Raw genomic sequence first — 24,034 nt, 5'->3', positions numbered from 1 at the left:
TGTTTTTAACATTTAGGTTAACATCTGCTTTTGTTGATTATTATGGTTTGTTGGTTATTTCACTCTTGGTATTGTTCTGAAGTATATAGTTTAATGTGTTGTTTGTTTGTGTCAAAGTGACTTGTTTGCTGCTCTGACTCTTCAGTTTGCCCAGGTTGTTTTTTCATTGTTTCCTTTTTCAGCTTAAGTTGTGGTTATGTGCTGACCATAATACATTAGCACGTTAACTCACCTCAGTGTGTAGCTTCCTCCATTTGACTCATGCAACATGCTGTAGTCAAGCTTCTAGTTGCTTTAAAATAACATTGGGCTGAAACAGTTGTCTTTGTTTCTTTATTTTAGAGAGGATCATCTGAAAGTGTACAAAAAGTGCGTTGTTTCCTTCATAAGCCACATAAAAACACAGATGTTAAAAACAATTGTTAAGGTACAAGACACAAATACAAGATAAAACTCAGTTACACTTTTTAACCCAATAACATAACAAACTACAGCACTGTGCCTCAGCACACATTCAAGGACAATTTAGAAAACAAGCACTTATTTATTACGGTAACTGTTGAAACTCTCTCTCACACACAAAATAACACAAAAATACTTAATAATCTATTGATGCATTTGTAAAATGAGACTAAATAGATAAAGCATTTTTTATGCTTTTTATAATTTAACTTCTACAAACAATTTTTAACAGTGTCAAAAGAAGCACATTAAAAACAGAAAACACTGTAAGGACTGGTCCTCAGATGTTATTTTAATGTGCCATTATGAAATATAACTGTATTACCTCACATTTAGATTGAATGTAAAAGCCAAATCTCCTCCACGTGTTATTCTCATAACAAATGCATTTCTGTAACACTCTTAACAATAAAAAGAAATATGCTTGACAATCAGACAGTGCCTTTAGGTTAGTGAATGGAGTAAAACAAAACAACTGAAGACCTTGATCCCCGACGGGTGGTGACGCTGCGACCTGAGTGCATTTGGAATGAACACTGCTTTTCATGGATCAGATAATGACTAGTCCAAACACTACTTCACACAAATATTCACCCAAGAGTCCTTGTTGTTCACAGTTGCCCAAAATAGCAGCTGTCCATTTCTTTGCCTGTTCACAATGTTTACACTTGAAACATAAAAGCTAAAAACAGTGAATTAAAAAAAAAGGACAACACGGTGCTAAAAGTATAACCTTGACAGTTTTTTTCAGCATTGTATCAGCACACAGACAGGTCTGAAGGAGATTCCCTAAAGGGATTCCTTGTTATCAATCAATGCTTCTTAGAGGATTCATGCTCAAAAGCCAGTAAAATTATGTTAAACACAACAAACACAAAGCTGTAGGATAGTACAACGTGATTTACTCTATGGAGGGACATTACAATCATAGCTGTAACCTTTTACTTTCCTTGTAAAACATTACTTGACTGGATTAATTGATGACAATATAAACTGAAGAGAACATCTTCACCCCTGTGTGTATGCTGCTTACTGCAAAGGCCTTGCTTTATTTTATGCAGGTTCAAAACCAATGCTCTTTTTTAAAGAGAAACCTGTGTAACATGTGGAACGTGTTGAAGCTTTAGCTTCATTGGCAAGTAAGACATGTACAATCTGGGATCATGCTATAGCACCAATGTTATTTAATGAGGTCACTTCCTGTGTGATGGTCTTTCACTTCCTCCTTCGACCACAGTATTTACCCTGGCAGCCAACGCCTGAAAACCAGAGCAAAGTTATTTTTCATGATACATACAAATATAGAAAGTAATAAGTATTAGTAGTTGTCTACCCAGTAGGGTTGAATGCTCATAAGAGGACAGTTTTTACTTGGGAGCTCAGACGAAGTGAAGGATTCAGATACTTCATTTATCATTTACGTATTAAATGCTAATGACATTTGTTTTAAAAAATAACCAAAATTATAAATAAAGTCAACACAGTTTAGTTTAGTTTGCTAGTTAATTTTGTGGGTGTAACACTAAATGGGTGATTTTAACATACTGTTACAACAGAAAATACTTTTGTGTCAGAGTTAGATGAATATGTTTTACATTGTACAAAATTTAATTTAATGTCAAGTCTTATTGATTTAAAGTGGGATTGTATATTTATTGTTCATTGCAATCATTGGAAATTAGACAACTTTTCTCTTTAAAAAATCCTGGCAACCATTAAGCCATGATGAATGCTAGAAGGATGTTGAATAAAGTGTACCTTAAACTAATAACAGTGCATTGTATGGCAGCATGTGGGTGAAATTTACCTCTGTAGCCTCCAGCTCCCAGTAAGGCCTGCAAGGCTGCATATTTAGCCGCTTTCTGTGCCTTAGCTTTAGGAGAGAAAAATAAATGGAAAGTTAGTCTGCAGATATTCAACCAATCTAAAAAGGAAATCTCCAAATACAGCAGATTATACATAGCACTTACATCACTTCTCTTTGTAATTCAGATTTAAAAATTAATTTATTGGAGAGCATTACAGGAAAATACCAGAGGCTTTAATGGTGAAGGTTTTTTTGTGATATTTTTTTTTTTTTTGTAGATTTAAACACATAAATGTATTTGTAAATGTATCAACTGATAATGAAGTGATACAACTGTGCCTATGCAGATGACTTGACTATATGTGGTATACACTGTATGCCGAGTTTTAGTCAACACAACTTTGTAAGCCATGCTTATCTCAGAACACTTGCAAGTTTTCTTACATTTTTGCCCGGCTCCTGCATATCCTGGAGACAATAACAGAAAAGACAAAGCCATATTAAACCATTAATAATTGTCAGAGAAAAAGCCAGACAATTATTTTACTTGGATTAAAAATATGTGTGAACTAATAACCACTGGATTATCAATTCATGGTATTTACAAAGTTCACCAATATTTTTACTTCATTTGAAATTACTACAAAGATATTTAAATGTTTGAGACTAAATTGTTGTCTTACCTGGGTAGCCTCCACCTGCCCCCCCACCAAAGCCTGGACCTACTCCCCCTGTTGGAATCATGAATACTTTACACCCTCCACAGAACACTGAGCTGAATTAATTGTAAAACATTCCACTGTTTGTGTGAGATATTTACTGATGTACAGTGGATTAAAATTTGTGAATGCGTATCATTTCCACTCTTATACTCTAAAAATACCCATATTTGCTTTCCATATTGTAATTATAGTAATTAAAACTGAGCTGGTAACCCACCTGGCCCTCCTCCTATGGTCTGGCCTCCTCCTGCAGGAACTCCCACCCCTCCTGCACCTACTCCTGCACCACCTAGAGAGGCAGGGATGGAGAAATATGGACCAAAATAGTATTCAAAATACATGCCAGAAAAAAATCACATTTACTGAGCTGTTCACTTTATATTTTTCTTGCATTAGTCATGAGTAATGTGTTATTTGGTAGATAAGAGAAAAACTCACCAGGGCCTCCTCCAGTAACACCCCCTGCTCCTGCACCAGGACCCCCTACTGCTCCTCCACCTGGGGAAAACATAAAGGTTTGAGTATATTCCAATTTTCTCAGTAAAAAGTCAGTGTAGAGTAAAAAGAAAAGCTGTGCAACAAAGACGTAGTGGCTACAGATTAAAAATTTAACAACACTACTGAACTACAGAATATGAGTTTTACCTGGTCCGTAGCCAGTTCCACCCAGCGTTGAGCCATAACCTGATTTAGAAGGCTTCCTTGTCCCTAGCCCTTGGCCTCCAGGTCCAAATCCACCAGTCCCACCTGGTCTAAAACCTCCGGGCCCAGTGCCAGCACCTCCTGGGCCATAGCCGCCAGGTCCAGCACCTCCAGGTCCAAACCCACCTGGGCCTGCACCAGTTCCAGTTCCACCTGGACCATATCCTCCAGCACCACCTGGACCTTGTCCTCCAGTTCCAGCACCACCTGGACCGTATCCTCCAGCTCCAGCTCCAGCACCACCTGGGCCATATCCTCCAGCTCCAACACCACCTGGACCGTATCCTCCAGCTCCAGCACCAGGTCCTGCACCTCCTCCTAATCCTCCTGCTGGGTGTAAGTATAAGTATAAGGAAATCTAAAAATACAGTTGTTTACTATATCATTTAACGATGCTGAAAGACATTTAACTTCGTCCTTACCTGTGCCATATCCAGTTCCTCCATAACCTGCAAAAAGACACATGAGAAATGGTATAAATGTAGACATAAGTAAGAAATCACTCTATAAGTACAGTACTGGTAGACTGTCCGCGATACAGTGGAACTGCACTGCATTACAGTGATTGTTTTACCAGTTTTAGAAGGTTTTCTTGTCCCTGTTCCGGCACCACCAGGTCCAAAGCCTCCTGGTCCTGTTCCAGCACCACCTGGTCCAAAGCCTCCTAGTCCTGTTCCGGCACCCCCTGGTCCAAAGCCTCCTGGTCCTGTTCCAGCACCACCTGGTCCAAAGCCTCCTGGTCCTATTCCAGCACCACCTGGTCCTGTTCCTGCTCCCCCAGGTCCTGTTCCAGCACCACCTGGTCCAAAGCCTCCTGGTCCTGTACCGGCGCCACCTGGTCCAAAGCCTCCAGGTCCTGTTCCAGCACCACCAGGTCCAAATCTGCCAGGTCCAACACCTGTACATGGAAAGCAACATGGTTTACTAATATTTCTGAATATCATTGTGAAACAGAGAGGCACCATTCCTTTATATATAGGTGTAAATATTTGAAAATTATATTTACCTTGTCCATAGCCAGCTCCACCTAATGAGGATGAGCCATAACCTGTCAAGAGAGTGAACAGAGATGATTTTTGGGTGTTTATTTATTGTATGCATATCAATCAGCCATAGAATTTTGAGCACTGACAGATAAAACAGTACTGATGTTGGTAATAATGTTATTAGGCAGCAAATGTGAATGAATGATTTGCTGGAAGTAGCAAAACGGGAAAGTGTAAGGATCCCTTTATCAAGGGAAAAATAGCAATGGCCAAAAGACTGGGTTAGAACGTCTCCAAAACTTCAGATCTTGTTCAGTGTTGCTGGTCTGTAGTGGTTAGGACCTACCGAAAGTAGAAAGGCCAAACTCAGCCCAGTTGTTGTGGGACCACACCATTATTACTACCTGTGTGATATTGTGTAGGCCCCCCTTTTTCTGCCAAAACAGTTCTGACCCAATGCATGAACTCTATAAGAATCTGGCATCAAGACGAGAACCCTCTACAAGGCCGGCAGTTTTGGAAATGCTCTGGCCCAGGTTGTCTAGCCATCACAGTTTGGTCCATGTAAGAGTGGCTCAGATCTTTACACTTGCCTATTTGGCTACTTCATACGCATGAGCTGGCTATAATATAATGTTATGGCTGACTGAAGTATTTATTATTTCCAGTTCAATGTAGTACTACACAGCGGATACATAAACACAAATATACCTGGTTTAGGTGGCTTTCTTCCTAATCCTTGACCACCTGGTCCAAAGCCTCCTGGTCCTGTTCCAGTCCCACCTGGTCCAAAGCCTCCAGGTCCTGTTCCAGCCCCACCTCGTCCAAAGCCTCCAGGTCCTGTTCCTGCACCTCCTGGTCCGAAGCCTCCTGGTCCTGTTCCTGCACCACCTGGTCCAAAGCCTCCTGGTCCTGTTCCAGCACCACCTGGTCCAAAGCCTCCTGGTCCTGTTCCAGCACCACCTGGTCCAAAGCCTCCTGGTCCTGTTCCTGCACCACCTGGTCCTGTTCCAGCACCTCCTGGTCCAAAGCCTCCTGGTCCTGTTCCTGCACCACCTGGTCCTGTTCCAGCACCTCCTAGTCCAAAGCCTCCAGGTCCTGTTCCAGCACCTCCTAGTCCAAAGCCTCCAGGTCCTGTTCCTGCACCTCCTGGCCCAAAGCCTCCAGGTCCTGTTCCAGCACCCCCTGGTCCTGTTCCAGCACCACCAGGTCCAAAACCTCCTGGCCTAGGCCCAACCCCACCAAGTCCAGTCCCGAAACCACCGGGCCCAACCCCATATCCTGAAAACAAAAATGGTTTATTTCAATTTGCAGTTTTCTTCACATGTATTCTGAAATTCTGGTAATTTTTAACATACTTTTTGGTGGTTTGCCAGTTCCAGTACCATATCTTGAGCCTGGATAAGAAGAGAAATATAAAATAAACAATTAAAATGTAATTATATAACATTACATATAGTCATTTAAATTAGTTTCTTTTATGTCTTAACATTAAATCCATTTTTACCTCCACCAAGGAGGTTATGTTTTTGCCGGTGTTGGTTTGTCTGTCTGTGTGCAAAATAACTCAAAAAGTTATGGATGGATTTGGATGAAAATTTCAGGAAATGTTGATACAGGCACAAGGAACAAATGATTAAATTTTAGTGGTGATCGGGGGAGGGGGGCACTGATCTGCCTTGGCGGAGGTCTGCGTTCTCCGAGTGCTTTTCTAGTTACATATGTGTAAATGCAACACATAAACATAAACTAACATTGTTATATAGAACATTATATGAGTCAGCTTACCACCAGGACCCAGACCACCACCGTATCCACCAAGCCCACTGCCTACTCCACCTGGGCCACCACCGGCTCCTCCGCCAACACCACCAGGTCCAGTTCCGTAGCCCCCTGGCCCTGCACCATAACCACCTGGGCCAGTCCCATAACCTCCAGGACCTGTGCCATAGCTACCCAGACCCGCTCCATAACCACCAGGCCTCACTCCACCCTGACCTCCAACTCCAAGAGACCCATATGCTGATTAAAAAGAAAAATAAGTCATCATTTTATTTCCTCTGTCTGCTGAAACCAGCATGAATCAAGGCTAAAGAGAGAAGCATGTTGCTTTTGTCAAACCTTTGCCTGATTTTCCTGCTCCTTGTCCTACTCCAGCTCCGGTTGGGTAACGTATGCCTGAGAGGAGAGTAATATTAGTACTTTTAAATATGTTTAACTCATGTGGTTGCTTTAACATATGAGTACTGCTAGTTTGCATACCTCCACCAGGTAAAATGCCAATGCCACCAGCACCATAGCCTAGGATGGAAAATGTGTAAAATGCATGAACAAATGCATGTGGTGAATGCACAAATATTTAATGTTGCACTATGTAGGATTTAGTATAATTTAACAACCCTGAACAACTATCTTCCAAGCATGTGGCCACACAAAACATCCTTGAACCAGTGATTGTTTGGTTCTGACAGCCAAAGACAAAAGCAAACTAAGTGGCTACATGACCACAAGAGGGTCCTAAAGAGCCCTTTTAAGAGGTGATATTTATGATATTTATGCTGCTTTAATACATTCACACTGACTCTATCAGAGATTGGTATCACGATCATGGAAATGTAATATAAAAAACAAAGAATGTTGCAACGATGATTTACTGATGAGTAGTAATGGCAGCATAAGGCAGTGGGGTCTGCTGTGGACCTCATAGAGAGTTGCTGACAACATAATGGTCTCCATATTTGAAAGACATGATTTTACTCTAATGAAAATTATAACATTTTTATGTCTTTAAATCGTATATGTTGTGTTTAAAAAACAAAAGAATCATAGCATCTTACTTTTCCCAGGTTTAGTGATTCCTGATCCAACTCCACCAGGACCTCCTCCAGCTCCTCCTGTACCTCCTCCAACACCACCAGGACCACCTCCAACTCCTCCAGGACCTCCTCCAGTTGCACCAGGACCACCTCCAACTCCTCCAGCACCTCCTCCAGTGCCACCAGGACCTCCTCCAACTCCTCCAGGACCTCCTCCAACACCACCAGGACCTCCGCCAACTCCTCCAGAGCCTCCTCCAACTCCTCCTGTACCTCCTCCAGCTCCTCCAGGACCTCCTGCTACAGTGGTATTGGGACCAAATGGTATATTTGAAAAATAAATAGGTAAAAAAGAGCTCCATCATCAGTATCAGAAGGCTGTATGTTTCATATGATGAGTCAAGCATGAGGGTGTTTTGCTATCAGACCTCAAAAAAACATTGGTACTAAATGTAATGCAGTTACAATGAAAAGCTTTATGTTCAGACTGTAACAAACTGGCACCTCCAGGTGGTGTTGACGTTCCTCCAGCTCCACCAGCAACACCTCCTGGTCCAACTCCAGTTCCAGTCGCAGGAGTGTCTCCTCTTCCTCCTGTTACACCACCTGAAACTCCTTCTGCACCTCCTGCAGTGGAAGGACGTCCTCCTGCTACTCCTGCAATAGCATCTCTCTCTCCATCAGGACCTCCCTCTCCATCTCCTTCACCAGGTGTGTCTCCTCTAGGGACACCTACAGATAGAGGAGGTAAGTTCAGTTCTTTGTGTGGGTTTTAAAAGGATGTAGATTTGTGTCGTTTTTTTTCCCCAGCAAAGTTGAGTCATGTATGTATATAAAAAGTAGTAACACATTCATGTAAGTTTGACAATGAAACCCTTGTAAGAGGTCAAAGACTAAATAATGTCAAGACTTTATAATACATATCAATGCGTCAGTGTCTTATGATTGTTCCCCCACTGGAGTTAAACTTAACTCACCTTTCTTATTTATTTTTCACTATTTGGTCGTATGCAAGTAGTAAAGTAGTAAAATAGTAATAAAATCCAAATAATCATTAAAATTGTAAACAGTTTTCTGTCATACCAATGCACACAATGCTTATTAAAAGCATCTTTGAACCACAGCAATAATAAAAGTTGCAATAGTAGATGACATCATGAATTAGTGTGGGATTATGGGAGTTTTCACCATTATTTCTCATCATAATCTGCTTGATGTGACTCTGCTCTGATTGGTTGATACCAGCTGTGGATCCGTAACCTACAGTTATAGCCATATGCTGCTTATACATCTAAGTTTTACATCCTCTGCATGAGGATGTAAACATTGCTTTAATTCATGGTACCAGTAAGCTACTCTATTTTACTCACCTGGAGGTTTGAGGGGTTTGGCTCCAGGTAGTGTAGTACTTGTGTCATTACCGTCGGACCCTAAAAAAGCAAGTAGGATTGACGTCTTTCTGTACACAGGAAACACCTCCAGATGGAAGTGCCGCACCACCAAATATTCAATAACTGTCTCATATGCCCTTATGAAAAAATGTATAGCTATTTACCAAGACCAGTCCCAGCTGTTTGAAAAAATAATAGATAATGTTGAGTAAAACACTGACAACAACATCTCTACTTAAAGGAACAATTTACTGTATGGAAATTTTACATACCACTTGGTAGAACAGCTCCACCACCAACTGTAGAGATGAAAATAAATTAATTGGATAAGCATTATTTCAATTTTGCAATACATCCTTAAAGACAAATGTTAATGGTAAGTTTTGCTTTCAGCTTCAGTAATATTAGATTACCATGCAGTAAAGTGTGGTGAAAATTTTGTGATAGAAAGTGTGTGAACACTCACGCTCAGGCACAGGTACACCAGTGACAGCTGTGAAAGCATTTCAGTGGAGAAATATTGTGATCTACATACATAAAAGTAGTTTGTGACAAGATGGTTACAGTTTTGCACATGCTGTATGCTATTTACCTCTGACAGTCTGCACAATTACCCAGATGTTGCACATTTAGGTAAATATATATTTACCTCCGCCAAGGAGGTTATGTTTTTGCCAGGGTTTGTTTGTTTGTCTGTCTGTCTGTTTGTCTGTCCGTTAGTGTGCAACATAACTCAAAAAGTTATGGACAGATTTTGATGAAATTTTCAGGGTTTGTTGGAAATGGGATAAGGAAGAAATGATTAAATTTTGGTGGTGATCGGGGGTGGGGGGGCCCACGGGGGGCCCCATTTCCAACAAACCCTGAAAATTTCATCAAAATCTGTCCATAACTTTTTGAGTTATGTTGCACACTAACGGACAGACAAACAGACAGACAGACAAACAAACCCTGGCAAAAACATAACCTCCTTGGCGTGGGGGGGCCCACGGGGGGGGGGGGGGGAGGCCACTGATCAGCCTTGGCAGAGGTCTGCGCTCTCCGAGTGCTTCTAGTTTTCTCTTTGTAATAGTAGTTTGTTTATTTTTTAAAGTATTTTTTATGCTCTTTTTCTCTTGCCTGCCATTTTTTAAATGCCGCTGTGTTTTGGTTGTTGTAATTTCTTAGTTGAATTATTCTATTTCAATTTTTATACTTATAATTTTATACTTATCTTAAATTCTTGTGGCATTCAGTGTGGACGGACAAGTAAGATTTTCAATGTACAGGGAGACCTGTTTCTTTACTGTACACATGACAATAAATGCTTTGAGTCTTCAATCTTTGAAATCTTGAATCATATGTGTTCGGTAGATAATTCTATAAAGTACACATGCTCTCAGAAAGTCCATAAGGTGCTGCAAGTTAGCGCATGTTCTCTTAAGATCTAATAAAGAAAATATTGATAATTAATGCATGCTGCTCCTTACCAGGAGTTTGACCTGTGGAGCCTGAGGGGTGCAAGGACAAGATTTTTTTTTTATATAGCATTTTTAAAGATTTAACAAAATGATTGAAGGCATGTTAATTATAGACAGTGAAATAGTCACTGACCTGGAACGGCAGTCCCAGTGAGACCTGTTTTATAAAGAAATGTGAAAAAACAAGACTGAGCCAACAAGTGCAGACTGAATGATAAGGTGTAGACCATTTGTATGTTGCATCTATAGTTGAAGTGTAATCACAAAAAACACCTGGCTTTGCTCCAATGATGGGGATTCCTGTTCCAGTTGCGCCATCACCTCCTGTGCCTGCAGGTCTCCCAGAAACACCTGTACCTGTTTTAATATTGATGTAACACTTCTTCTTACATGTGTGCAGTAGTTTTTTGTTTTTTTTAAAAAATAATTATCACAGATAAAAATCAGATCTTTTAAACGTATAAACATTAACCAAAATATTTGTACAGTTTCAGATAAGAAGAGACTCAGGTTTCTGAAAATCCAGGTTTGCACACACACCTTCTCCTCCAGAACTTCCAGATCCCTCAATCACACCGCCAGCACCAGCCTCACCTGGAATAAGAGCCACATGTTTATTTTAAAAGTGATGAATAGTTTAATACTATTTAAAAAATAAGAAAACAGTCACTTTGGACACTTAAAGAACCCTAGTCTTTCTTTTCAACACTCACCTCCATCACTGTCTTTTCCATCTCTTCCTTGTCCAGTACTGGGGCCACCTTAAAATTGAGCAAAGTGCAGTCAAAAAATGTTCTGACTTTTCAAAGCTACACATAACATTAATGGGCAATGCTCTTATGATATTAAGTTTTGTTACAAACTGATTTGTACTAAAACTGTACCGTTACCTCCTGCTCCTGGTGATGGTGTGCTTCCTGCAGGTCCAAGTCCTCCTCCTAATTGAGCAGATATTTGAATTATTTAAATAACATTTTCCTCTAATAGGCCAGAGGATTATACTTCAATTGCTCTTAAGCAAAACAAGGCTTACCACTGGGTCCACCTGTTGTCCCTGCAGCACTACCTGTGCTGGTACCATTGACTGAGACCCCAGTGCCATTCCCAGTACCAGCTCCTGTGACGCCAGTCCCTACACCTGTACCCGGTACAACTCCTCCAACCTGTCCTGTAAATTAAGGAGGAAATAATGAGCACAGACCCTTTTCCAATATAATTTTATTCACTCTATTCAATGCACTCATCAATACCATATTTAGCAGCTTTAGATCCAGCTGTTGCACCATAACCTGAGGATAGAAACAAATAGCACAAATTTTTACTGGTCATGTGATAAGTACACACAGCAAGAATAAAAAAAAACAAACATCTTTTAGAGTGTAATTATATCTAAGATAAGGGAATCTGCTAGTCTGCCAATTTGTTATGTTGTTAATGTACTTTGCTTTTTTCCTGAAGTTCTTCATATTCACCAATAGAGGTCAGTAAATGAACAGTGCTTTTTTATTTAAAATTGATTCAGACATTTAACATGATTTAGATTTGAGATTGAACCTCAGTTTCAAAACCCTCTGGTCCAGAACTTTATACATCTAATGTCATAAGAAGATAGTTTGAACTTATACTTCCTTTAGTGCAACACCAAAGAAGCACCAGTGGCCACCGGTTTCACTGATATCAAATCTGCTGAGTCGTTATACATTACATAGTGAACAACTCACCACCGCGTCCAGCTCCACCTCCAAGTACTCCACCTTGACCTGAATGAATCATATCAGAGTACTTAGTTAATTACTAGAACATGTAAAATATGATGATTGTGATGTTTTTATGAAGCAAGTAAGGAACATTTCATACCATATTTAGCAGGTTTAAATCCTGTTCCATAGCCTGGTGATCACAAAAATAATATATTTAGTTATATATTTAAAGGGGTAGAATTTAGAATATAACTTTGATTGATTAAGGCATAGATCAGTTGTCTTATTAACCTGGTCCATATCCCCCTGGTCCTGCACCATAGCCTCCACCTGGTCCATAACCCGTTCCAGGGCCAAATCCACCAGGCCCATATCCTGCTCCTCCAGTCCCTGGGCCGTAGCCACCTGCTGCTGTTGGACATGCACACATACAATACCTCTTAAATCCTGAAACTACCATCCTGTGGCTGGTATGGCCACTTACATTTTTACACCGATAATAGATCAAATGACCATATGAATTAATGGTTGGTAACAAGAAATGGAGAAGATTCAGAGTATGACTGGTTACTGCTAATTTTCTGGAACTGGCTTGTTTACTCATTCACATACTGTACATACTATATGTACAACATTCTGTGTTTCATTTTGTTGTAAACTGGGTAAACTTTGTTGTACCTCCAGTGCCCCCCGGTCCAAAACCACCCGGTCCAAAACCACCCGGTCCAAAGCCACCAGGTCCACCTCCTGTGACAACACCACCAGAGCCAGGTCCACCGGTCCCCAGGCCTGCTCCAGTTCCACCACCAGTGGTTACACCAACACCTCGTCCTGGGAACCCTCCTCCAACTCCTAGACCAGAACCAGGCCCAGCTCCAGTACCAAGTCCTCCTGTACCCAGGGCACCCCCAGTTCCACTAGGTAGACCTTAAAAAAAAAAAACAGATGTTTTATTAGAAAAGGTGCCAAGATGGCATTTAGAAAAAAAAGCAAACTTCCAAAATAAATTACCTCTTCATGCTTTGATGCACATATTTGAAAGTGTAAAATTAATACATTACGGCTTCTAAATATGCAGATACAACAAAAAATATTTATACGTACCATATTTACGAGCTTTGGCACCAGCGTAACCTGTAGAAACAGTTACATCTCAGTGAAAAAGACTAAGAACCCAAATGCTTTGTAATAGAATGTACTTTATTTGTCCAGATCCTAACCTACCTCCAGGTCCATAACCAGTACCGCCGGGTCCAACTCCTCCACCTGGTCCAAACCCTGTACCAGCACCGCCAGGCCCAACTCCTCCACCTGGTCCAAACCCTGTACCAGCACCGCCAGGCCCAACTCCACCTGGTCCAAAGCCTGTACCAGCACCACCGGGCCCAACTCCACCTGGTCCAAACCCTGTACCAGCACCGCCAGGCCCAACTCCTCCACCTGGTCCAAACCCTGTACCAGCACCGCCAGGCCCAACTCCACCTGGTCCAAAGCCTGTACCAGCACCGCCGGGCCCAACTCCACCTGGTCCAAAGCCAGTACCAGCACCGCCGGGTACAACTCCACCGGGTCCAAAGCCTGTACCAGCACCGCCGGGTCCAACTCCTCCACCTGGCCCAAAGCCAGTACCTGCACCACCAGGACCAACTCCTCCACCTGGACCAAAGCCAGTAGCGGCTCCACCAGGCCCAGCTCTACCTGCACCTCCACTCAACATGCCTAAGAGGAAAAGAACAGGCATGCTTGATAATATACTAACCTCTGGATAGATAATATTGAGTTATCTTGCATTTATTACCATATTTACGGGCTTTGGCACTGGCATCATATCCTGAAATACAGATCACATCCATGATTGGTAATTTTTAAAATTAGCTTTAACTTTAAATTATACACAGTTTTCCAAAGTGATATATTGATATGTTCATAATTACCTCCAGGCCCTGTTCCAGCTCCACCTGGCCCATACCCTGTTCTACCTGGTCCAAAGCCTGTACCAACACCGCCTGGCCCAACTCCTCCACCTGGTCCAAAGCCTGTACCAGCACCGCCGGGTCCAACTCCTCCACCTGGTCCAAAGCCTGTACCAGCACCACCAGGCCCAACTCCTCCTGGTCCAAAGCCAGTACCTGCGCCGCCAGGCCCAACTCCTCCTGGTCCAAAGCCTGTACCAGCACCTCCGGGACCAACTCCACCTGGTCCAAAGCCTGTACCAGCACCTCCAGGCCCAACGCCTGCTGGTCCAAAGCCAGTACCTGCACCGCCGGGTCCAACTCCTCCTGGTCCTCTTCCTCCAAGGCCTCCAGCTACACCAGTTCCAGCTCCTCCTGGCTGACCTGGAATGACAGAGCATTTGCAGATAATGCTGTTTTATTCTTATGCCATGTTTCTTTTATACTGAATTATGCAAAAGCAAATTATGTCTCACCATATTTTCTTGCTTTGGCTGAGCCTGGACCATAACCTATGGAACAAACAACATCCAAATAAACTTTTACTCAAATGCCATTAGTAAGAACAAAGGGGTGAATATGAGAAATTAATTATGAGAAATTATCATTTTCTGTTTATTTCATAGAGGTTATCTACTAATGCACAACCCTGCAGAAGGGTTGTGAGGGAATACAGCTGAAGCACGTGTTACCTCCTGCACAGACAGATCTGTGTGTGTGTGGAAATGAACATAAAGCACAAAGAAGACATCCACATAACTGGAGTCCCATGCCTTTACATACTACTGTCCATACACTAAGGTACACAGTCAACAATGGTCCATGTCCAGGAACATCATGACCACAGCAAAATAGTACAGAAAAATACAGGTAAACACACCACCACACACTTGGATGGATTATAAGTGATTATTAAGGGGACTATTTAGATAAGGAGTATAATTGTATTTGTCTATATATTGTTCTTTCAGGAAAATCTTATGTACTATTACTTTGACAATAACATTACTTATCAGCTCAGTTGTTTAAACAGAATGTGATAATGTTGCTCAGTTAAAGCCCTGAAAAATGTGCTATTAAATTTACCTAACCCTGTCCCCACACCACCTCCAACCCCGGGTACAGCTCCAGGGCCACCGCCTGTTCCGGCTCCACCTCCAAACCCGGGTACAGCTCCGGGGCCACCACCTATTCCGGCTCCACCTCCAAATCCGGGTACAGCTCCAGGGCCGCCACCTGTTCCGGCTCCACCTCCAAACCCAGGTACAGCTCCGGGGCCACCACCTGTTCCGACTCCACCTCCAAATCCAGGTACAGCTCCAGGGCCGCCGCCTGTTCCGGCTCCACCTCCAAACCCAGGTACAGCTCCGGGGCCACCACCTGTTCCGGCTCCACCTCCAAATCCAGGTACAGCTCCAGGGCCACCACCTAAAGCACCTCCTTGACCAAGTGTACCTCCTCCAGCTCCAGCTCCACCTTGTCAAGGATGCAACACCACCCAAAAGAGTCATTACATTTAATCAAAAACGTCACAGGAGGTGTTGAAGGTTTAATCTGACTCTCTGAAAAATGTGTCTTACCATATTTTGCGGCATATTTTGCTGCAGCTTTAGCTGGGTTTTTGGATTTGCCTGATCCTAAGATTGACAGAATACAACATTTACATTAAGATCTCTTCCTTTACATGAATTGTTGACCCACTTGATACTGCATGTAGTGGACTTTGTTTCCCGTTTGTCTTGTACCTGCTTTTGGTGAAATGAGAGGGTAACCACGAAAGACCCCAGGCAACTGTTGTCCTCGGCCATCTGAAATAAGAATGAATTTTAAAGATGTCCATACAGTAAGGGGGTGAGCATTTAGACATTAAATATTGCTAAATTAACGTGTTCAAGCCATAGGTGTTCTTAGATGAGAATGATGCTTACTGGTTGCTCCTTGTCCAACACCCCCCTGGCCCAGGACTCCAGACCCTATGAGGATTAATGCTTTTTAGGCACATGTTCTATAAACATTTACAGGTTTCAAAATATGTTATGTTGTACAATGGTTAAAATGCAATAGATTTGTCACTGTGTTGGAACATACTGTATGTCCAACAGGCATGAATACTGAGTTACTGTCATCATCTGTATTGTTTCCACCTGGGTTTGTTTTTCAGGAATATGGTCCATGTTATCTCTTTCACTCACCAGTCTGGGGCCCAAGTCCATTTCCTGTGGCTACTCCAGGGAGAACACCACGGCCTCCAAAACCTAAGGAAAGGGGAAAAAAACACAATAAAAATGATCACTTATTCTTTTTGAAAAATAATAATGACAAGTAATATGTATTATATGTTTTTATTTTTGTTGTTTGTGTTATATTATTATTTGTTAGGACACACCTTGGCCTGGTACAAATCCACCTTGATAGAGACCTGGCATCCCAATTCCTGTGTGACAGTACACTCTATGTGAGTACCAACTTTCACACCACAAATTGGACTATATATATGGTAGTGACATATTATCAGCTTTGAAGTTACCTGGAACTTGTTTGGATGCTTTTTTGGCTGCAGTCTTTCCTCCGGGTCCTCCTCCTGTTGTACCGGTCTGTGGCAGTGTTGGGCCTGAAACAGATTTTTTTTTTTGTATTTACAAGGTAATACTTGATGTTGTGTTTGTAATTTGTCTTCTGTGTGTCCTATAATTTTTATAAGTACCTCCTGCAGGCACTGCTGCTCCTCCAGGGCCAAAGCCACCAGGCCCAACTCCTGCACCACCAGGCCCAAAACCTGTTCCTCCAGGACCGATTCCTGTTCCTCCAGGCCCAACTCCTGCACCACCAGGCCCAAATCCTGTTCCTCCAGGTCCAACTCCTGCACCACCAGGTCCGACTCCTGCACCACCAGGCCCAAATCCTGTTCCTCCAGGTCCGACTCCTGCACCACCAGGCCCAAATCCTGTTCCTCCAGGACCGACTCCTGCCCCGCCAGGTCCGACTCCTGCACCACCAGGTCCGAATCCTGCACCACCAGGTCCGACTCCTGCACCACCAGGTCCGAATCCTGCACCACCAGGTCCAACTCCTGCACCACCAGGCCCAAATCCTGTTCCTCCGGGACCGATTCCTGCACCGCCAGGACCAACTCCTGCACCACCAGGCCCGACTCCTGCTCCACCAGGCCCAAATCCTGTTCCTCCAGGTCCAATTCCAGCACCACCAGGACCAACTCCTGCACCTCCAGGCCCAAATCCTGTTCCGCCTAGGCCAAATCCTGTGCCACCAGGCCCAACTCCTGCACCACCAGGTCCGTAGCCTGTTCGTCCTGCAAATGCATGCATCATAATTGAAAATGAGTTGAAGTTTGATAATTAAAACTGTTTATTTTTTGTTGATTAATAAAATTTACCTGTTTTAGGGGGCTTAGGACCAACACCACCTGGTCCATAACCACGTCCGTAGCCTCCATAACCACCTGGATCAGGGTATAACTTAGGTAAATACACATTCATCCTTCAAGATCAGGAACTACTGTAAACAATTTAAAGAAAGTGACTGCAAATTGAAAATGTTTTATAGGAATACGTTGAGTGTTTGGCATGAGCAATTCTCTTACAGCTTATCAAGTTTTGTGTGTGATAAGGTTAACTGTCGTACAAATTCCCTGGGTATCACAGAAATCCACTCGAGGAATTAATGCCTTGCCATTCTTAAAGTGGCATCAGTCTTAAGTAAATTATTTAAATTGCTAATGTGAATACAATTGTTCCTGCTAACATTCCCATGGTAAGATGCTTTTTAATGCAGAAGTAGAAAACTGTGAGTTTACCTGGTCCAACTCCAAGCCCTCCCTGACCTGTGCCAGTGCCGAGGCCCCCCGCTCCAAGAGTTCCTGCTCCAAAACCTCCTGCTCCAATGCCTCCATAGCCTTAGGAGCAGATGAAAGAGCAACATTACTTGGTACTTGTTATACTTGATCTAGTGATCACAGTGCACTACATCACACATTAATGAATTCAGTGTGTCCATGTGCAACTCCACCCTTTGGTAATGTTACACATGTATGATGGCTGCCCGAGACAAATCTCACATGGATTAACCTGGTTTTGAATTTTGATTGAAGTGTGAATACTTATACTTAAATTTTAAAAACGTCATACATGTCGAGGCAAACCCCTGTTAAATCCAAGATGACTCGTTCTTTGAAATTCAAACACTAAGTTCAACTTAATTAATGATGAACACGACTCATACAGTGCATGATATGATTTTTAATAAAATGAAAAAGATTCAATTATTATTATTATTTAGCGTCTGAGATTTTCACTGACCATATCAAATCTGTTGAAATGTTCCAGAATTCTTAGCAGGTCCAGATGAACACAGAGATATGATTCTTGCTGCAGATCTATTTTTACCTTAAATTTAAGCTCAATGTTGATACAAGTACAATTTTTGTGTGTTGTTATATATAGAGGAGCAGGGTTTATTGCAGCATAAATTTAAAAAAAACAAACACTTGGTTGACATGGTTGAACTTTTCGTAAATTGGAAAGTGTGACATATGAGTATGTTTCCTGTGCTTACACTGACCCATTTTCTAATTGCTGACATGATGGGTGGAATTCAAAATGTTCCACAAAGCTTAACCTTTACGTTTTGATATTATCGCCAACATTCCTCATCCCTCGAAGTCAACTCACATGTTTGTAGAATGAAAAACAGAGAGGTCTGAAATTCCAAAACAAAGCAGTCTTTGTGACTGACGTGATGACTTCCGGTCTTTATCAGAGACCTGCCATTCCTGATGCATTAGTCTTTATCATTGTACTGTATGTGTGCATGTGTGTTTGTCCATGAGGTTGGGTGGCCCCTACAACAATAGCTTAACGCCTTGAGGTAATGAGGAAATGAAATAATGGTAAATGTATGTGGTCCTTATCCTGCTGTGCTGCATTGAACAGAGGAACAATATTTACAGTACAGGGGCTGACCTCTGATCCATGTATGCAAAGCAATGCTCATGATTGACACAGTAACACAACAAGGAATGTCTTTGTAGGTAATAGCTTTACAAGATTTAAGTCCTGTGATAGTCTTCTAGCTTTTATTGATTATTTAATTTATACTGTAAAGAAAAAGAGTTTCCACCTAGGAAGTGTTGTGTATCCGTGAAAAAAGTGCAGTTTCAGATCTTTTTTTTTTTTTTTTTAATATTTGACCTCTTTCTCGCCTGTTTTTCTAGGTTTTCCACCAGTTCCTGTGTTCAAGAAAAATTAAAAGAAATTACTTCAAAAAATCAGTGGACTAATTTTCACCTAATTTTTCATCATTTTATTTTACTGTTGAGTGAATTATCTTTTATGTTCATTTTTGTTCTTATATTAGAGTTTTGATTAATTAGCTGGTTAGTAAATCATATTTAACAACTCAAGACCTCCATACCTGCTCCCAGGCCAGTGCGACCTGGACCAACACCACCTGGGCCGACACCGCCTGGACCGACACCACCAGGTCCGACACCACCTGGACCCAAACCACCTGGACCGACACCACCTGGACTGACACCACCTGGACCGATACCACCTGGACCAAAACCGCCTGGACCAACACCACCTGGACCGACACCGCCTGGACCAAAACCGCCAGGACCGACTCCGCCGGGACCAACTCCACCTGGACCAACACCACCGGGGCCGACACCGCCAGGACCAACACCACCAGGGCCGACACCTCCAGGACCAAAGCCACCAGGCCTAACACCACCTTGTCCAAGTCCTCCTAAACCTCCACGACTGCCATAGCCACCTTCAAGAGGAAATAAGACACCGAAAACGAATAGATGATCAACACAACAGTCTGTTTGGTTTTTCTCAAAGTAAAACATATACATATTTATGATCATAACTGCTTATGACTTTCTATAATTCTAAGACACATCTATTCTAATTGTTGAATCATTGTCATTTGCATTGGCTGGATCTGAAAGTCCTTACCTGTTTTTGGAGGTTTTCCACCTGAGGAGAAAGAAAAATGTAAAATTAATTAGACTTAGCTGCTCCAGCAGTTTCACAAATTTGTGCAAATTCTGGATTATATGGAAAAAATCAAGATGCTTTTTTGTGTAACCAGTCCCAATACCTGGGCCATAGGTGCCAGGCCCAAAACCTCCCTGTCCAACTCCTCCTGGTCCAATTCCTCCAGGTCCGACTCCTCCAGGTCCAACTCCTCCAGGTCCGACTCCTCCTGGTCCAACTCCTCCAGGTACGACTCCTCCTGGTCCTACCCCACCTGGTCCAAATCCTCCTGGTCCTACTCCGCCTGGTCTAACTCCACCTGGTCCGACTCCTCCAGGTCCAACACCTCCTGGTCCAAGTCCTGGTCCGACTCCTCCAGGCCCAACTCCTCCTGGTCCTACTCCACCTGGTCCAACTCCACCTGGTCCCTGACCTCCATAGCCTCCTGTAGAACAAAGTTATCATCACAGTTTGAAATGGAAATATATACAGACATTAAAAATGATTAAGAGACAGCAACAGACCAGCACTGGCTTTTGCTGCCTTCACATACTATCAGGAAGATGATCCTTTCCACTAGTGAATTCGAAATTACAAGTTCAAGTGCTCAAGTGCTTTTGTTGTCGTAGCAAAATTAAAAATGGCTGACACAATTTATCGTGACCTACTTTTTGGGTAAAAGAGTTTTTGATGTGTTAATTCTTCTGCTACACCTTTTTTTTTTTGTAATTTTTTTTGGCAGATTGTGCATGCTATGAATGTGAAAAATGGTCAGTCAGCAGCAGCAGAGCATTGATAAAAAGCATTGTTTATCAATCACGATGAATCCCTTATTGCTCTCTGCCATGTTGAAAAGTTCAAAGGTTATTTTCATCTCGGTAGCTTGTATATCAAAATTTTTTCCCAATTCTGCAGTGGAAGGGATCTTCATGTGTAATTTTTGAGTTTGTAACTAATATATACCATAATTCCCATAGCACATGAAGGCAGGATTAGATCACTGAATGTCATTTCAAACCTTATAATTACATTTATTTCTGACGGTAAAAAACAACATAAGGAATTCATTATTTCCAAGACTAAAACATTTCTGTGTTACCCAATTTATAACCTGGCACTCCTCCAATAACTGATGTGATGTAAATACAGCTTTTTTATGGGTGCTCTTAAGAGTAACGATGCAAAATTCAAGTATTATTTTTCATCAGTGTAAATTTTATCTGAAAGTGGAGCTTTCATCTACCTCCTCCAGCCCCAGGTCCAAAACCTCCTAGGCCAGCACCAGCTCCACCTGCTCCTGGTGCAACTCCTCCAGGACCGAATCCTGTTCCAGTTCCACCTGGTCCAAATCCTGTTCCAGGACTGATACCAGCTCCCACACCTGCTCCTCCTGCTCCTCCAGCAGGTATGTATATACCTGACACAAAATCAAATAAGAATCAGAAAAATAAACACAAATACAACAAATATATATTTGTTTTTCAATTGCCACAAACCATTAATAATTCTTTCTGTGTCTAATAACATTTGTGAATTTGTACATAATTGAGGATACAGGGAAAAAAGGAACCAGTCTGAAAATTGGTTTTGCTATTACAATGTCTTTACTCCTGTACAAAACAAAGAGTTTTTATCATTTAGTCTTTTTAAGTCCTCAAGGATGAAAAGCCCACTTAGTTCACATGCACAGTAAGATGAACATTGAATTTTCTCCTCACATTCTTTTTATTAAATAACTGGCAGCATTTCCTTTACCCCTGCAGTTTGTTGATGACAGGTGCTTTAAGAACCATGTTTTTATTAATTTAATATGGTGGGGGGGGGGGGGGGTCGGAATAATTGGCTGCAGACACACAAATTTTAATGGTAATTGATGTTTTTATTGTTCTGTCTTCTGACCGATGACAGAATTTGTGGAATTTATGAGTCATTTGTTTGGGCTAATGAGGCATACTTTTCTCCACTTTGCCAGCCCTTAATAAAACCAAACTAATTTGTCTAAATAGCAAGAAGTTCTTAAATCATATGTATCATATGCCACACAAGCAGAGAGAAAGCAGCGCAAGCCTTCGTTCAGTGTGTGTGTGTGTGTGTGTGTGTGTGTGTGTGTGTGAATCTGCACTTGTGTGTAGCGATTATCAACTCTGACTGAGTTTCTGATAGCGAACACCACTTCACCCAAAAGGCATGCTTCTTTGGTCATAATTCTCACACTTTTCTGCACCTATGTAGTGTTTTGCGAATCACTTAAGCCAGAAATAGAAACACAGAGTGCAAACAACTATATAAGGAAAGACTTTCTAAGATCCCATCATCCAGATGTGAAATGAAGAAGTCTGTAGGGATTCCTAAAGAATGTGAGTTACTGATCTCACAGTAATGCCATATACAGCACATTAACAACACGCAGTAAATAACTGAACTGTTCAGTCATTCAGCTCTGCCCGTTGGATTCGCCAGCATGGACCTCCTCCCCCAAAACATGCTTTTGTAGATTTGGGAGGAATCTTTACTGAAATGAAAAATAGAGCAAGTAGAACATACACTCATACTGTGTTCATTTGAGATGTAGATAAAATAAAGGGTATGGAAGTAATTCAAAATGAAGGTAAGCACCAATGCCTTGTTTCTACTGAAGACATGAGCAAAAGAACATGTAAGAAGCAGTAAAAATATGTCGCAATATTAACTGTGTTTACTATTAGTTATTACCAGAGAAGAATCATCTGTCATTATGCTTTTCAAGGTTGACAGGTCTACTGGAGTGTCATGTACTGTCAGCTCTCTGATGATCTGATGATTGAATGAGACACCATCTGGAGGGATGAGGTCTGGACCATAGCTATAGCTATAGTTTATAGGTTATACTTTAAGCTTTTAATAAGGTGTAACACCTTATTAAGGGTGCTAAGCCTCAAACTTTACTATGTGTCTCAGACCTCATGCCTTAAGAGGAAGAAGATCTATGATGAAAAATGCACCTGTACTTTATAACATCACATACAACAAGCGACATAGCATGGTTAATTTTAGGCTCATTTTCCTAATTCAACGTGTCTACATTCATTGTTCAGCCGGAGAGACATCTGGAACTTCTATTCAACACAGCTGTATCTTCATCTTAAAATAATATGCGGAAATGTGACAAACAAACAAAATCCAGTCTTGTTTATTTTTAGAACAAAGACATTTCAAAGTTTTGGAGAAGTACTGGCAGTGTAACTGAGAGATTAAATGAGGAAATGAGTGCTTAATAGAGAAAATACAAGGCATATGCAGCTCAAGCTCAGTCCATTAACCTTTATGAATTATCTAACTGTTCTGACACAAGAGAGAATACGAGCTTGATCTCTGGTCCAAAGCTTGCAGGTGTGAACATGAACTCACAAGTTGGTAGTTCTTTAAATAGTCAAACAAATTGAGATCACTTGCAGATTTTTGTAGTGTGATTCTAATATGCAACATCATCTTCAACCATCATTATTATTAATATTATGCAGCGGCCACCTTCTATCTGAATCCCAAACAACCTGCTCATTATTCTCATTTTACATTAACTGAGGACGCCACATTACAAGTCTCATTGCAAAGACATTAAACTACCAGTAAATAAAAATGAGACATGACTGCATGCATTCCTCTTGTACCAATGCAGCTACATCATAAACTTTATGTGACACCTGATCCACAGGTGTTGCACTCCTGAACACCACACACATGCAGTAAAGATGACCCACCTCCTTCCAGCGAGGGTTTCCACAGAGACAGGAGAAGGACTCCATGTAGGTACGTGACCACTGCCCCTCTCGCCATCTCGCTCCCAAATGTCCCTCTGTTCTCTCAAGCTCCAGGTTTTATCCCCAGCAAGCCTATCAGGGCTCAACAAGGCCTTCAGAGAGAAGGAGGGCAAATGAGTGAGAACAGAAAAAAAGGGGACAGGATGTTAGACAGGACACAGTAATTGGGTAAGAGACACACAGATAGACAGGGAAAGTTGGAGAGGGAGGGGAAAACACTGGATCACCTCATTAAAC

The 24,034-nt window shown here is 41.9% G+C and overlaps 1 protein-coding gene across 1 annotated transcript; it reads right to left on the bottom strand.

Moving 5' to 3' along the window:
• Window positions 1-321: 321 nt before the first annotated feature.
• On the bottom strand, window positions 322-23,813 carry elnb (elastin b). Its single transcript, XM_030153506.1, has 55 exons — window positions 23,738-23,813; window positions 21,244-21,417; window positions 20,125-20,445; window positions 19,980-20,000; window positions 19,429-19,791; window positions 19,217-19,243; window positions 17,813-17,911; window positions 17,393-17,458; window positions 16,703-17,308; window positions 16,526-16,609; window positions 16,385-16,432; window positions 16,191-16,253; window positions 15,927-15,971; window positions 15,744-15,806; window positions 15,579-15,635; window positions 15,106-15,474; window positions 14,475-14,510; window positions 13,981-14,382; window positions 13,845-13,877; window positions 13,271-13,765; window positions 13,151-13,180; window positions 12,725-12,973; window positions 12,338-12,457; window positions 12,204-12,236; window positions 12,068-12,106; window positions 11,597-11,635; window positions 11,380-11,514; window positions 11,237-11,284; window positions 11,060-11,107; window positions 10,887-10,940; window positions 10,620-10,703; window positions 10,480-10,503; window positions 10,356-10,376; window positions 9,353-9,379; window positions 9,159-9,185; window positions 9,051-9,065; window positions 8,866-8,925; window positions 8,000-8,227; window positions 7,790-7,795; window positions 7,517-7,705; window positions 6,942-6,980; window positions 6,801-6,857; window positions 6,468-6,701; window positions 6,038-6,076; window positions 5,391-5,960; window positions 4,700-4,741; window positions 4,268-4,591; window positions 4,116-4,142; window positions 3,637-4,023; window positions 3,430-3,489; window positions 3,209-3,280; window positions 2,953-3,000; window positions 2,714-2,737; window positions 2,270-2,335; window positions 322-1,721 (listed from the first exon to the last, which is right to left on the bottom strand). The coding sequence occupies exons 1-55, from the start codon at window positions 23,811-23,813 to the stop codon at window positions 1,678-1,680; spliced, it is 6,957 nt and encodes a 2,318-aa protein (XP_030009366.1). The 3' UTR covers window positions 322-1,677.
• Between the last annotated feature and the right edge of the window lie 221 nt (window positions 23,814-24,034).

Source organism: Sphaeramia orbicularis, chromosome 14 (assembly GCF_902148855.1).
Source record: "Sphaeramia orbicularis chromosome 14, fSphaOr1.1, whole genome shotgun sequence".
Taxonomy (NCBI): domain Eukaryota; kingdom Metazoa; phylum Chordata; class Actinopteri; order Kurtiformes; family Apogonidae; genus Sphaeramia; species Sphaeramia orbicularis.
This window is presented reverse-complemented; position numbering and strand designations above follow the sequence as displayed.